The 15811-nt window shown below is 45.3% G+C and overlaps 1 protein-coding gene across 1 annotated transcript in view; it reads right to left on the reverse strand.

Moving 5' to 3' along the window:
• Positions 1 to 15811, reverse strand: part of LOC310871485 (partitioning defective 3 homolog) — a 309024-nt gene that overhangs the window by 119874 nt on the left and 173339 nt on the right. Inside the window, 2 exon segments of the mRNA XM_083783040.1 lie at positions 4701 to 4871; positions 10798 to 10986. Coding sequence (XP_083639166.1) covers positions 4701 to 4871; positions 10798 to 10986 — 360 coding nt within the window.

Genomic DNA, 15811 nt, shown 5'->3' on the forward strand with positions numbered 1-15811 from the left:
CAAATGGACTCTGGTTTAAAGTAAACAGCTAGAAGAAGACATCACTTACACAGGATATCCGACAGCAACAGTAGGAAGGCTGTTGGTTAACCCTGTGAACTATACACTTTACATACTATTTTTTACCTGCATATGGGCCTGACTTGACTCCACTCATATAGGCCTGACTCCAGACTCATATGACTCCAGACTCATATGGGCCCGACTCCAGACTCATATGACTCCAGACTCATATGACTCCAGACTCATATGACTCCAGACTCATATGACTCCAGACTCATATGACTCCAGACTCATATGGGCCCGACTCCAGACTCATATGACTCCAGACTCATATGACTCCAGACTCATATGGGCCCGACTCCAGACTCATATGACTCCAGACTCATATGGGCCCGACTCCAGACTCATATGACTCCAGACTCATATGGGCCCGACTCCAGACTCGTATGACTCCAGACTCGTATGACTCCAGACTCGTATGACTCCAGACTCGTATGACTCCAGACTCATATGGGCCCGACTCCAGACTCGTATGACTCCAGACTCGTATGACTCCAGACTCGTATGACTCCAGACTCATATGGGCCCGACTCCAGACTCGTATGACTCCAGACTCGTATGACTCCAGACTCGTATGACTCCAGACTCATATGGGCCCGACTCCAGACTCGTATGACTCCAGACTCGTATGACTCCAGACTCGTATGACTCCAGACTTGTATGACTCCAGACTCGTATGACTCCAGACTCGTATGCGGGGAGGAAGCGTCAGTGAATCCACCATATGAGTCTGGCCCCACCAGGCTAGTGGGAGTATACAGCAGCTGCATGTCTCTCTGTGCAGTGACATTCTGTGATTATTTGCCATAATCAGTAAAACAATTATCATTTTCTGACAAATACGAGACGTCAGCTAGGTCAGGAGGTAACAGGGGGTGCACGGCCAAAAAGGTTTGGGGACCGCTGCCGGAGTCTATACACAAAATCCTTTTGCAGAATATATCCAATAGACAAGCTCAAACCGCATTGCTTAGATGTGATTAGCAGTGTGACTGCTGAAATGTTCGCCGATTAGGACATGTGGTTAACATCCCCATAATACAAAGCCAGCAATCGTCAAAAACGAAACCAATTTATTTTTGTCAATATAAGGCAGCCGTGATAGATGCAATGTTGGGTGCAGAAGAAAGAGGAGAGCAGACCACTGACTAAAGGGAATTAATACAAACAGGAAAGAAAAAAACATGTGAATAATAAAATAACGTATCAAAGGAGCAACAGAGGGAACCTTAGCATAATTTCTGGGGAGGCCATATGGTGCTTTGGACTGTTGGCTAGAAGCCTTTTGACTTTAAATGAGATAGCTAATGAATTGGCCTGCTGAGGGGCCTCGGTGAACTTCTCTCTCCGTGCGGTGGCAGGGGAGATCCAGCCACCACACGGAGAGAGAAGTGCAGAGACAAATCACACAGCAGCTCATTGCACATTCAGGCTGATAATTAGGCCCAGAGCAGAACCCAAAGCCCATCGGGTAATGGAATGGAGATGAGGAACGTCTGGAACGGTGTAGAAGTTATTCTTTCTTTCTGTGTGTGTGTGTGTGTGCGTGTGCGTGTGTGTGCACGCGTGTGAAAATACTAGAGGCGGGTAGGGGTGACTGCATGCACTCCCTTCTTGATGTGATGCCAAATCATTTATTTGGAGATTAATTAGAGATGGGTTACTGTGGTGAAAGAAGCTCAGAGAGTGAAGTAAATTAGGAATTCTCTGACACATGTCACCAAAATGTCACAAATTACCATAACCCCTTTTGATGTGTTTGTGGATTTGGATGGATAGTTGTTGATTTGATACATGAATGAGTCTTGACTAAATTAATTGGGCAGGTGCTGTGTGTATGTATTCTCTCCAAGCCCAAGAATGGCAAATCTCTTCCTGTGATAAATCATAGTTTGATTGGAATTCTCAACGTGTATAGTATAGCATCTCACCCGGTCCCCAGATTGATGTTTTTATTCATAATTTAGCCCATTCTGACCGGGCACCCATTTTGGTGTCAGCATCATGTTATGCTTTAGCTATTGAAAAATAGCAGATCTACAAGCTCATAGGTGTTAACCCATTCTGACCTGAGATCAGATTCATACGAGGTTTCCGCCGGACACACACTGGTCTGATGAACCCATTCTGACCTGAGATCAGATTCTAAAAATGTCAGTCGCTCTTCGATTTTTCAAAAATAGCAGACCTACAAGCTCGTATCGCGCCACTCGGTGGCGCGATATGAGCTTGTAGATCTGCTATTTTTCAATAGATAAAGCATAACATGATGCTGACACCAAAATGGGTGCCCGGTCAGAAAAGCACGTAAAAAAAATCAACGTTTTTGACATACAAGGTTTCCACCCAACAGTGATGATATGGTAATGGTAGACACTCTTAACCATCACGCTATGGCAGTCCCTCTACTATATATTTTATTTCCCCAAAGAGTGATATAGTTTAATTTAATGTACTAAAGAGATTTCCCACGTGACCTCTGAATTGATGTATGTGCATTCAATTAATTATTTCTATCCAATAAGAGAACTGTATTGGAGAGCTGCATGATATCACTGCTTATCCCATTCTGACCTGAGATCAGATTCATACGAAGGTTTCCGCCGGACAAACACTGGTCTGATTAACCCATTCTGACCTGAGATCAGATTCTAAAAATGTCAGTCGTTCTTCGATTTTTCAAAAAATAGCAGACCTACAAGCTCGTATCGCGCCACTCAGTGGCGCGATATGAGCTTGTAGATCTGCTATTTTTCAATAGATAAAGCATAATATGATGCTGACACCAAAATGGGTGCCCGGTCAGAATGGGTTATGGATACGTAAGATTGTGTGTTCTGCTATTCTGCCGGTCTTGCTCCAGTTGGACATGCAATATTAGCACACCTTAGGGCGTTCTATGCACGGTTATCAGCACGTATGCAGATGTGCTTATTACATGTTGCGTGTGTGCGTGTGTGCACGCACGCACGCAGCGCACATGCTTATTCATTTACTTGTGTTTTAGTTCATTATCTGAAGAACATTTGTTTCACGTGATACAAATGCCTATGGGCACATTTTTATTAATTATATTTTCTGCCTACCTCAGCGCCTTCTCCAAGGATTTCTTTATTCTAATACCTAGACGGGGGGAGAGTTTTCCGAGGCCACGCCTCAGGCATGTGCATGCCATGGATACATTCACCGTGCTCCCCCGTGGGTACAATAGCCGAGGAGTTTACGGCGCATTCTCTTCTCTGAAGTGCCGCCGCATGATGTCTGTACAACACTCGCATGCCAGTGGCCACATACACATGCACGTAAGAATGTACACATACATACACACGGTATGGTATGACTACAGACAAACTGGACAGAGGCAACGCAGAAAAGGACACAACACAACAAAACAAAACACTCGTCCAGGTATCTAGCTTCAGCCCCTGCTTTCAATTACCAGGCGAAGCCAACACACCAGGTTGGAGAGGAGAGCACGGATCCAGAGACACACACACACACACACACACACACACACACACACACACACACACACACGTGTACACAACAGGCAGACACATCTGCAGACTGTAAACCAGACAAAAATGTAAGCACGCACACACACACACCCACACACTAACATGTCACACTGGCTAAGCTCTCCAGCAGGCGACAGGCCAAGGCGTACAGAGAACAGAACACATGACAGTGAAATGGGGGGAAAAAAGAAGTTGTCTGGCTCAATTCACAGTCATGGTGATTTTTTTTCTTCCCGCCAGCAGCCTTTAGGGCAACAGGGAGGCGGAGATGAAGGGGCGGGGGTGTAAAACTACCGTGACCTGCCTGGCTTGGCTTTTATTCTATGCCTTCAATACAGAAGCGGATCTGCCTTTCAAGAGGAACATCTGTTATCAGCTTATTCCTGGATGCGGTGTGAGTATCTTTCTGATGTGAATTCAAAACACAGAACAGGCCACTGTCTAAACTCAAGACAACCAGTGTCTGTGTTATGTAAGGTCTTTTTTTTTTTTTACCAGAGTAGAGGAAAAAAACAACATGCCGAAAACAAAATATTAAGAATATCATTTTAATCTTTAATGGGGTATATAAAAAAATCTCCAAAACATCCAAAAAACACTTTTGATAATCAAAGTTCACATTTCTTGTCATGTCAATTATCGGTTGCAGTGGTACATTTTCCGATAAGGACTCTCATCTCCCTCACACATAGAAAACCTGCAGATCAGAAAAGCAGACGCACACCGGAGGTCAAAATAGTAAAAAGTAGCAGATCTACAAGCTCAAGAGGAGCTTCGGATGTTATCGGAGGATAACAAAGTCCTATAGTATTACAAAGTAGTTGTAAGGTTGAAATCTTACAATCGGTTATCGGTTGATAACATTGGAAGAGGGAGAGCTCAGTCAGAACGTGTTGGTGCGCGCCACGTCTCCAGCTTGTGCATCTACTGCTTTTGATGCCTTTGTGTGACATTGATCAAAGTAGGGCATTAACTTACGAAAAAAAAAAAAAAAAAAAGAAGAAACCCACCAAAACACTATATGGAGGTTTCTGCTCGCGGCAGCAACGTTAAACACTATACATGTAAACTACACCTCCCAGAATCCTCTGTTTGGACTCTCTCCCTGGCTCTAATTACCTCATTTCGTTTGGTCACGCGCCTGGCCACGATGAGCTGGATCATGCCTCGCTTGTTGCCCTCGGTGGACATGGACAGGCGCAGCGTCTCCATGGCGTCCTGGTTGGTCTTGCCCAACAGCGACTCGCCGTTGACGGCAATCAGCTGGTCGTTCACCCGAAGCCGGCCGTCCTGCACGAGAACACACAGGTGGCGTGTGAGGTAATGACGCAAAAATACATGGACAGGTGGTGTTGCTCTGGTGACCCTGTTAAAATGTTTGTTTCGTTAATGTTATGTACTTGGAAGGATTTTCAGTATCCTACTGTGAACTCAATGGACCAGCTCAGTAGTCTTGTGGCACTGGTTAGACTTTCTTTCTGCCCTGATCGAGCCTGGGAGTTTTGGGGTTCTATTCCCAGCCCGAGTTCATACCAAAGAAGACCATAAAATCACACCTGTGTGAAGTGAGTGGTGCAGCTCCATGTTGTTTTCGTGCTCAGACGCACCCAGCCAACCCACCCACCCACATAGCTCCATAAGGGAGTGGTTGCACCACTCAAAAATTGGGACCCAGCTTGGCACTCAGCATCAAGGGCTGGATTGGAGGTCACCAATGACAGTGCCCCAAATTATTTTGGGAGGTCCCCAGATTTGCTTAACCCATTCTGAACGGGCACCCATTTTGGTGTCAGCATCATGTTATGCTTTAGCTATTTAAAAAAAGCAGATCTACAAGCTCATATCGCGCCACCGAGTGGCGCGATACGAGCTTGTAGGTCTGCTATTTTTGAAAAATCGAGGAACGACTGACATTTTTAGAATCTGATCTCAGGTCAGAATGGGTCAATCAGACCAGTGTGTGTCCAGTGGAAACCTCGTATGAATCTGATCTCAGGTCAGATTTGCTTAATGTGAAACATTGTTTTCTCACTCAACAGTAAACATACCAACATACAGTACAGTGTAAGAGTGTAGGGTATCAGTACAAGTACACGTGACAATTCAATGACCTTTAAAACTTTCTTTAAACCAAATTGTCAAATATTGTGTAAGAAAGGCAAACATTGTGAGAATAGCCGATCTACAAGCTCACAACACCTCGCAGCTGTGAGTTTGTAGTTCGTCTACTTTCACATTCATATAGGTCACAGCCTGAAAAGTTTGAGAAACCTTGACCTATGGGTCACATGAACTGGGCTCTGGAACTCCTTGCCTCCAAAGGCTACTGTGAACATTTCGGAACCCTGTGTTAAAGATATCCTATACAACAGCTACAACAACTACATTAGGTCGGGGGCCACAACTGTAGAATGATTGTGTGTGGAGGGCCGCACAGCGTGCGCGGCTGCACGCGAAGCGCAATTTTTGGGGGGATTCTACAAATGCATTTTGTGTTCAAACACAAAGATCTACAGGTATGTAGGGCATTGTAGGCTAATACATTTGTGCACAGTATGAGCACAGGGTGATATATGTCTATACAAGTATATGCTATACCTTAGAATAGACCTATTTTCTCTCCAAAAGCCCTTGGATATGATAGAATATAATTTAGGATTAATGTCATTATGATAATATAGCACTTTATATATCTCACACATCATACCTGTAACTTTCTCTCTTAACCCATTCTGACCGGGCACCCATTTTGGTGTCAGCATCATGTTATGCTTTAGCTATTTAAAAATAGCAGATCTACAAGCTCATATCGCGCCACCGAGTGGCGCGATACGAGCTTGTAGGTCTGCTATTTTTGAAAAATCGAAGAACGACTGACATTTTTAGAATCTGATCTCAGGTCAGAATGGGTTCATCAGACCAGTGTGTGTCCGGCGGAAACCTCGTATGAATCTGATCTCAGGTCAGAATGGGTTAAAGATTTTTTTTTATTCCAAGGGCCACTAGGGGGCGCTCCGCGGGCCGCATTTGGCCCGCCAGTTGAATAGCCCTGCTATACAACATGCTATGTGGTGCTGCAGAGCAGCAGTGATAGCCAGCTCTGTTTGTGTTGTTTATTTGCTAGCAGGATACCTTGAGAACAGATGGAGCAGAGGTTCATGAAACTTGGTGTGAATTAATGTGTATTGGCTGTCCCAAAGAGAGGATGGACTTTTTGTTTTGAAAACGTCTTTAAGGTCAAGAAAGATCACAATCCAGAGTCAGAGATGTTGTGGTGAGTAGGGTTTGCACCCCAGGTGCATGTGTTGAATTGAGAGAGAAAGCAGCAGCCAGAGACAGCACAGACACACAGAGACAGCACAGACACACAGAGACAGCACAGACACACAGAGACAGCACAGACACACAGAGACAGCACAGACAGAGACAGCACAGACACACAGAGACAGTACAGACACACAGAGACAGCACAGACACACAGAGACAGTACAGACACACAGAGACAGCACAGACACACAGAGACAGCACAGACACACAGAGACAGTACAGACACACAGAGACAGCACAGACACACAGAGACAGCACAGACACACAGAGACAGTACAGACACACAGAGACAGCACAGACACACAGAGACAGCACAGACACACAGAGACAGCACAGACACACAGAGACAGCACAGACACACAGAGACAGCACAGACACAGAGAGACAGCACAGACACACAGAGACAGCACAGAGACACAGAGACAGCACAGACACACAGAGACAGCACAGACACACAGACACAGCACAGACACACAGAGACAGCACAGACACACAGAGACAGCACAGACACACAGAGACAGCACAGACACACAGAGACAGCACAGACACACAGAGACAGCACAGACACACAGAGACAGCACAGACACACAGAGACAGCACAGACACACAGAGACAGCACAGACACACAGAGACAGCACAGAGACACAGAGACAGCACAGACACACAGAGACAGCACAGACACACAGAGACAGCACAGACAGAGACAGCACAGACACACAGAGACAGCACAGACACACAGAGACAGCACAGACAGAGACAGCACAGACACACAGAGACAGCACAGACACACAGAGACAGCACAGACAGAGACAGTACAGACACGCAGAAAGCAAAGCTCTGGCAGAAATTGAGAAATTGAGCTCATACATTTATGGACTCAACCACAAAGCAGCCCAATGAATGTTAAGATGTAAATGAATATTTCTCATTTCTAAATGAGAATACTTTTGAAAAACGTTGGAACGGTTTCCCCATGTTTAAACTTCCAAATTTGTACCAAGCCGGTCTTCTCAAAATTCAACAATTTAGGGAAAGCAAACTAAAACAAATCAAATCCAATCCAACTGTCAGATTCGGTGAGACTGTAGAGTTCGATTCTACCAATATAGTCTCATGAAGGGAACCCTCACTCATTTAAGGAGCAGCCAGCCGTGGTCTAATCCAAACAAGGAAGTGTGCCATCAACAGGCTGGGCCACGTGAAACGCAACCAGGCAGGAACTCTGTGAGAACAACAGACGGCGCAGACGGCAGGCTGCTGTGGAGGTGTGGCTACAGGAATGTTTGTGCATTTTTATATTACATATTTATTTTCATCATAGAAAAAAGGCCTCTGGGGTTTATGAGTCTGCATATTCAGACAGCCATAAACATCGTACAGAAACGCCCCGAATAGAAACAGCCCAAAGCCACAATGTTAATGTACCATTTCATTGTTGTCGGGTGGAAAACATCAGATTATCCAAAACCATTCATTTGTATACATTTTTTTTTTTTTTTAAGTGACAATAACCGATCTGGAAGCGTTTCACTATTTTTGCAACACTTTTGGAAAACAGCACATTGGTCTTATAGACCAATGGTGTAACCTTCGTGTCCAATCAATAATAAGTTACTGTACTTATAGACAGTGAAATCCTCAGTGTTAATTTAACCCATTCTGACCTGAGATCAGATTCATACGAGGTTTCCGCTGGACACACACTGGTCTGATTAACCCATTCTGACCCGAGATCAGATTCTAAAAATGTCAGTCGTTCTTCGATTTTTCAAAAAATAGCAGACCTACAAGCTCGTATCGCGCCACTCGGTGGCGCGATATGAGCTTGTAGATCTGCTATTTTTCAATAGTTAAAGCATAACATGATGCCAACACCAAAATGGGTGCCCGGTCAGAATGGGTTAACTCCCGAGAGTATGATGAAACTTGTATGATGAAGTAGGGCATTAACTACGATAAAATAACTGTTTAATTAGGACAATAGAAAGTGTCTGCCGGACAGTAACGATTTGCACAAAATCTGTGGCAAAGCGTTTGAATGCTTTGGCACCCATAATCATGACATTGTCTTTTCATTTCCAAGTACGATAAACATACGCATACAAGGAAACTGACTTGCTGGTTTGCTTACATGTGTCACATTACTTCTGATGGAACATTTAAGAAGAACAATACTAATGCGTGCTAATGACGTCAAACCAGAGGCATGCCATGCTGACAGATGGAGCCACGTGGACGTTTGAAGCTGCACTGCTGCTCCAACTCCAGGAGAAAACATTTCAATCTTGTTCTCAATTTCATCCATAAAAGGGGTGGAATGAACATTCCCGCGACTCACAGTCAGGCTGCATTAGAGCCTATACTGTACAGTACAGTATGTGGTATGCGCGCCGTCCCATCGCCATGGCTTCTATCATCAACTACTTTTCCTCTAAAACGTTCTTCTGCTAAACAGGTCGTGTAAAAGATGTCCGAAACATCCACGTCACCTTTGTTTGCACGCCTAGTTCAAGACAACAGCAAGCTTCAAACATCAGCAAAAAAACCTTTTCGCATCGCTTCCCACCTCCTGCCACAATGACTGGGTCCTCCTCACTGTTTAGAGACCTTGTGGAACCACACGGCTTTCCCAGAATGCAGAAGCAGAATTTGCAGCGAATCGGCGTTAAGCTTGCCTGACAGCGACGTGATGGACTGTATACGCCGGTCGGTGGCGTCCAATCGCGTGTCTCTGGGATGCGGGTTTGTCATTCGAAGCGAAGCGCACCACCACCAGGCAATTTGTCTAATTAGCTCCCTCCTCTGCAGCTGACAGTGTGCCAATTAGTGCACCCAGAGATGTGTGACCTCGTCTGGGTGAGTCTCCACCCACAGCAGCAGTGAGGTCATACACCCTCCACTGTGTGACCTCGTCTGGGTGAGTCTTCACCCACAGCAGTGAGGTCATACACCCTCCACTGTGTGACCTCGTCTGGGTGAGTCTTCACCCACAGCAGTGAGGTCATACACCTTCCACTGCACTGCAACGCCATTGACCTCTCGCTCCTGTCGCTCTCCAGTGCATTCAATTAATGAAGCACAGATGCCTTAAAAAAAATATATATATATATATATATATATATAAATAAATTTTAATATGACTTTTAATTGCCATGATGATGAGCCTTGCCTGCATGAGACGCCGCAGGTTGCAGTCAGAATAGTTCAGGTTAATGTCAAAATTAATCTGGTCATTATATGATAAAAAAAGAGAAAAATAATGACTTTATACAAAGTTATATACAAAGTTATACATATTCTCTCACATCACCCCCCCCCCACCCCCCCCTAAAATTGACACAGTGGAAATTATTTAAAAAAAGAATTGGATTAGGGTCATGAGACTTCTACATACTCCTAGATGCCTCTAACCAGTGTAAATTCACATCCAAGTTACCATGGGAAAGGGATTTAGGACTGCTGGTGATTGGGTTAGAATTCTTAGGAATGGAAGGAACATGTCAAGAGAACTACGTACAAGGTTGATTCAATTCAAAATTATGAATAGAATATATTGGACACGATCAAAATTGTTTAGCCCATTCTGACCGGGCACCCATTTTGGTGTCGGCATCATGTTATGCTTTAGCTATTTAAAAATAGCAGATCTACAAGCTCATATCGCGCCACCGAGTGGCGCGATACGAGCTTGTAGGTCTGCTATTTTTTGAAAAATCGAAGAGCGACTGACATTTTTAGAATCTGATCTCAGGTCAGAATGGGTTCATCAGGACCAGTGTGTGTCCGGCGGAAACCTCGTATGAATCTGATCTCAGGTCAGAATGGGTTAAGGTCGGCTTGACTGATGGCCCTGCGTTCAGTTGCTTGATGCGCAGTGAGTTTTTTTTACCTTGCAGGCGGCCCCTCCGTTGATGATGGACTTGACAAAGATGCCGAGGTCGGCGTGGTTCTCTTTGGAGCGGTTGCCCTTGACGCTGACCCCCAGGCCCGCCGAGCCAGAGTCACTCAGCGGGATCTCAAACGTCAGGAATTCCCGGGTTCCGTCAGGCGTCAACACCAACTCATCCTCTTCCAGCTTCTGACACAGAGAGAGAGAGAAAACACTGAATAGATGCATTGATACATGGCTAAACACAGAAGGGGTAAGGGAGAAGAGAGAGGGCTACATGGGCAGACTCAAGACACATTTGCCATTACTTCGATGTATTTGTGGCGTTTCTCCCAAATCTTGAATCTAGACGACTCGAGCGTCGGCAGATCGTCTAGTCAAGTCATCTTGATGTGACTGGACGTAATGTTGACTCGGCGTATTGAAGTCGTATTCTTGTGAATGTTCCTTTCTGTATACAGAGCACCACTGAAACACAGCCCTTGGTCTCAAAATAAAACTACTTTTAATGAATGTACTATTTATGTAGCTCATTCAAAAACCTTACCCAGAGCCGTCTGTCGTGGGGCGCAACGTGAATAAGCTTGTTATAGTGCTACCATGAGGCCAATTTTGAAAGTGTGAAAAGTGTGCATGTTTCACACTGAACGGTCCAGTGGTGCCCGAGATTATCTCACACACACACACACACACACACACACACACACACACACACACACACACACACACACAGCGCAAGGAATGGAAATACTCTACCAGCCATGTACTACCAGTATTTGCGGGATGCAAAGAGACAGATTTCAATGCATTTCATGTCACAGTTTTACAGACAGACACACACACACTCCACATGGTACTCCCCAGTGCTATACAACCACTCCACATGCACACCGCGTTGTCTCTTGTGCTCGCTACACAACAGGTGCTCCACTCTCTCCTTTCAAATACAATCCTCCTCAATTTTCTCTTTGATTCTCTTTTAGCTTTCTCATTCTCTCTTACCCATCTCACTCTCACACAACAGGTGTTTCTCAATCACTCACTCCCTTTCTCTCTCTCTCTCTCTCTCCCTCTCTCTCTCTAATTCAACACAACAATGAAAAGCCATTCTCTCCGCTTGTTATTTGACAGCTGTCTTCTGAATAGACGGCGGCGTGCGCTTGCACGTGTGCCTCTCCTCACGCCCGCCAATTATTGTGCACGCCTAATGAATTCAATCATCATTCGGCTCCGTGTCAGCATGTTATTAACTCCCTTTGTTTACTGGGAGAGAGAGAGATGGAGGGAGAGAGAGAGAGAGACACACACACACACACACACACAGACACACAGACAAAGAGAGGAGGAGAGAGGTAGAGAAAGTGGGAGAGACAGAGAGAGGGAAAAGGACAGGGTGAGGGGAGAGAGAGAGAGAGAGAAGTGAGGGTATGATGAATCCATGTGGAATACAAAAGGAATCTCTTTCATTTTCTGCTCCATTCCTGACCATCACCCCCTTTCTTCTTTTTAATACATGTCTTTCTCTCTCCTAATCTCTCTCTCTGATACACTTCTCTTTCACAGCTCTTTGTATTTCACAACCTTTGGCGGTTTCAAACACACTGCACAGACAGACAGACAAGTAAGGGTCCATTTGGTTCCATTTCTACACTCTCGGAAGTTAAATTAACACTGAGGATTTCACTGTGTACAGTACATACAGTAACACATCATTGATTGGACACGAAGGTTACACCATTATAAGACTATGTGCTGTTTTAAAAAAAAGCAGATGCAAATTCAGTCATTTTAGGATGCGATCATCACAATGAACAACAACAACAACAACAACAACAACAACGACAACAATCTGACGGCTTCTGAAATTAAAAACATAAATATAGAGATACATGAATGGAGTGGGACATGGAGAGAGAGACAGGAGGTGGAGTCATGGATGGGCAATTAACCAAAGATACAGTATATCTAAACTGATAATAATAACTGACTTTAAAGGTCGGGTAAGTGATTTAGGTCTTTAGGTTGAAACAAAATATGCTTCTGTTAAAGAGCTGGGGAGACGCCTGTGAGCAATGACTATACAACCAGAATATAGTGCCTTAACCTTTTAATAAACAGAAAATACATGTTCAGGTAGGTGACACATTTTCAGGAGTATCAGGAGAGAACCTATTTGCATTTAATACTTTTATGTGACGCTGCACTACGATCAAGTAGACTCAGTAGCGCATTCATTAAAAAAAAACAAAAAAAAACAGATAGAAACGATAATTAAGTACTGCAGTTGAGTACTTTGTCCACCACTGGGTAGAAGAGCTGGAGAGAGAGAGAGAGAGAGAGAGAGAGAGAGAAGCCAGAGAGTCATACTTCGTCAGGCGGCGGTGTCGAACGGCGAGGAATAGCCGGCATATACAAGCTCACAGTGTGTCGGGTCCGAGGTGCGATGTGAGCTTGTACGCCGGCTATTCTCGGTCCCGGAGTGTGGCTAGGGAGAGGGAGGTGCGGAGGACAGACATGGAGAGAGAGAGAGAGAGAGAGAGAGAGAGAGAGAGAGAGAGAGAGAGAGAGAGAGAGGTGTGGAGAGGAGGCAGTAAGGGGTGTAATTGCTGAAGAGAACTCAGGCGTGGAGAGCATTGTTGGCAGCCTACTGTAGCTCTCTCTCTCTCTATCCATCAGCTTACTATGCTCATTCACTCCCTCTTTCTCTCCATATCCCACCTCTACCTCCATTCTCTTTTCATCCGCCTCTCTCTCTCCATCCTTCTCCCTCCCTCCCTCCCTCCCTCCCTCCCTCCCTCCCTCCCTCCCTCCCTCCCCCCCCTCCCCCTCTCTCCATCCTTCTCCCTCCCTCTCTCTCTCTCTCTCTCTCCATCCTTCTCCCTCCCTCTCTGTCTGTCTCTTTCTACAGCATCTGGCTGAGGCTCCATGTGGATAAACCATGAATATCAAACACCTGTGGGACAGAAGGGAGCTCAGGGCACAGAGACAGCCACCGCATGGGCCGCGTGGTGAGGTGTGTGTGTGTGTGTGTGTATGCACGTGTGTGCACTTGTGTGCGTGTATGCCTGCAGGTACAGTATATAAATCGTTGCTGTCGGGCAGAAAACCATGTATCTCCATATTTCAAATTCCGAAATTAATGACATACTTCGTCATGCTATACACTAGTGTCACACAAAAGTTGCACAAATAGCCAATTTACAAGCTCACAACACACCGTTGTGAGCTTGTAGATCGGCTAGTATTTATTTTAAAGTGGTTACCGGTATATATCCCTCTGTGGGTTTTATGTATCTCTGAATTGAAATGCATTTGGACATACTGTACGAGTTTTCCACATGACAATGACATGTGTACATGGTCTGCAATCGCGTGCACAAACACAAATCGAACCCCGAGACACATGAATTGGCTACATGCACCGTACACACACACACACACACACACACACACACACAACGTAGGCTACATGCAATGTGCACACACACACTACGTAGGCTACATGCACTGTGCACACACACACACAACGTAGGCTACATGCACTGTGCACACGCACGCATGCAGCTTTACATGAACAATGAACATTCAGCAGAGAAAACCTGTGCATATCTTCCATGGATTAACTCCCTCCTCCCAGTTAGGGTCTGTGTGCTCTGTCTTTTTACAACTGGCCAATTACACCAACAGATGCTCCCAATCACTTAGATACTGTGGTCTGAGAAGTGAGACAGACTGTGGGAGAGGCTTTATGTATGTGTGTTCGGTACATACATACATACAGTACACACATTTGTGCAGCGCAGGTGGAGGGAAGCAGATTCAGCGGCTCAAAGTGTGCGTGCGTGCGTATGTGCGCGCGCACACACACACACACACACACACACACACACAGTATGATCTGTGTGACAGTGTCTGTGCAGTGAATGTTTATTAAATTTTCAACTGTTGGTTTGGCAATGGTATATGTTTTCTCAAGCCAATAAAGCTCCTTTGAATTGAATTGAGTGCCCACTGTCCGTGTGTGCAGAGTTGAGCTTACTTGCAGCATAAATTACATATACACATGTCTGTAATGTATGCGTGTGCGTTTATCCATGTGATTACAGAGTCTGCACATGTACGCCTGTTCGTGTGTGTGCGCGTGCCATTGTTGCATCTGTAATGCGCACGCGCACGCACACACACACACACACACACACACAGACACACACACACACACACACACTCTGTATTTGGAACAGGTGGCAGCTTGAAACATCACTTTAATTAAGCCAAAGAGCCGGTTCCCCGCTACAGTGGCCCCCGCTGATTGACTTGTATGTGTCAGCGGCCTCCCAATGCCTGGCTTCACCACAGGCCACCCGACCGCTACAGAAATAGCAGCGCGCCTGCTGGCACAAAGGTGCAGCAATTAATCACCCCGGCTAGGCTATCATTGCTATGCTAATGATGCGCTGCTATTTTGCAACATGACTAATGTTTTTGCTCTTATTCCATGCTAATCACGCCGGGGCGCTATTACGCAACGATATAGCGTAGGTGTTTTGGCATTGCTATGCAAAGTTACACAGATAATGGGTGTGTTGCGCTTTGCTAATGCCAATTGCTATGCTGTGTATGATGTCCTGAAAATGTTATGTTGCACTGTATGCTAATGCCTTGGTCCCACCGGGTCAGACGATTAACGATGTTAGGTTACACTTCACTAATACAATAAGGCACAGGCGTATCTAGGCAGTGACAATGTCAGGTTACGCTATGCTAACGCGCTCCGTCATGCTATACCCAACAAAAGCTACATCATCGTGCTCCATTAATAACAGAACAGCATTTCATCAGATCACGGCGGGAACGTGAGTGGAAAAGGAAACAGCGCGTGTGATAGATAGTATCTTGTCAACGCATCGCTGCAGCGTTAGTGCTGCACGCTGATGGCTTTTCAATATAGCGTTTGCGGTAATTTTCCATGAAGCTGTGTGACTAATGGCGTAAACAATGGAACAGAATGTTCATG

This window comes from Protomyctophum parallelum (genome assembly GCF_964188405.1).
Source record: "Protomyctophum parallelum genome assembly, chromosome: 14".
Classification (NCBI taxonomy): Eukaryota; Metazoa; Chordata; class Actinopteri; order Myctophiformes; family Myctophidae; genus Protomyctophum; species Protomyctophum parallelum.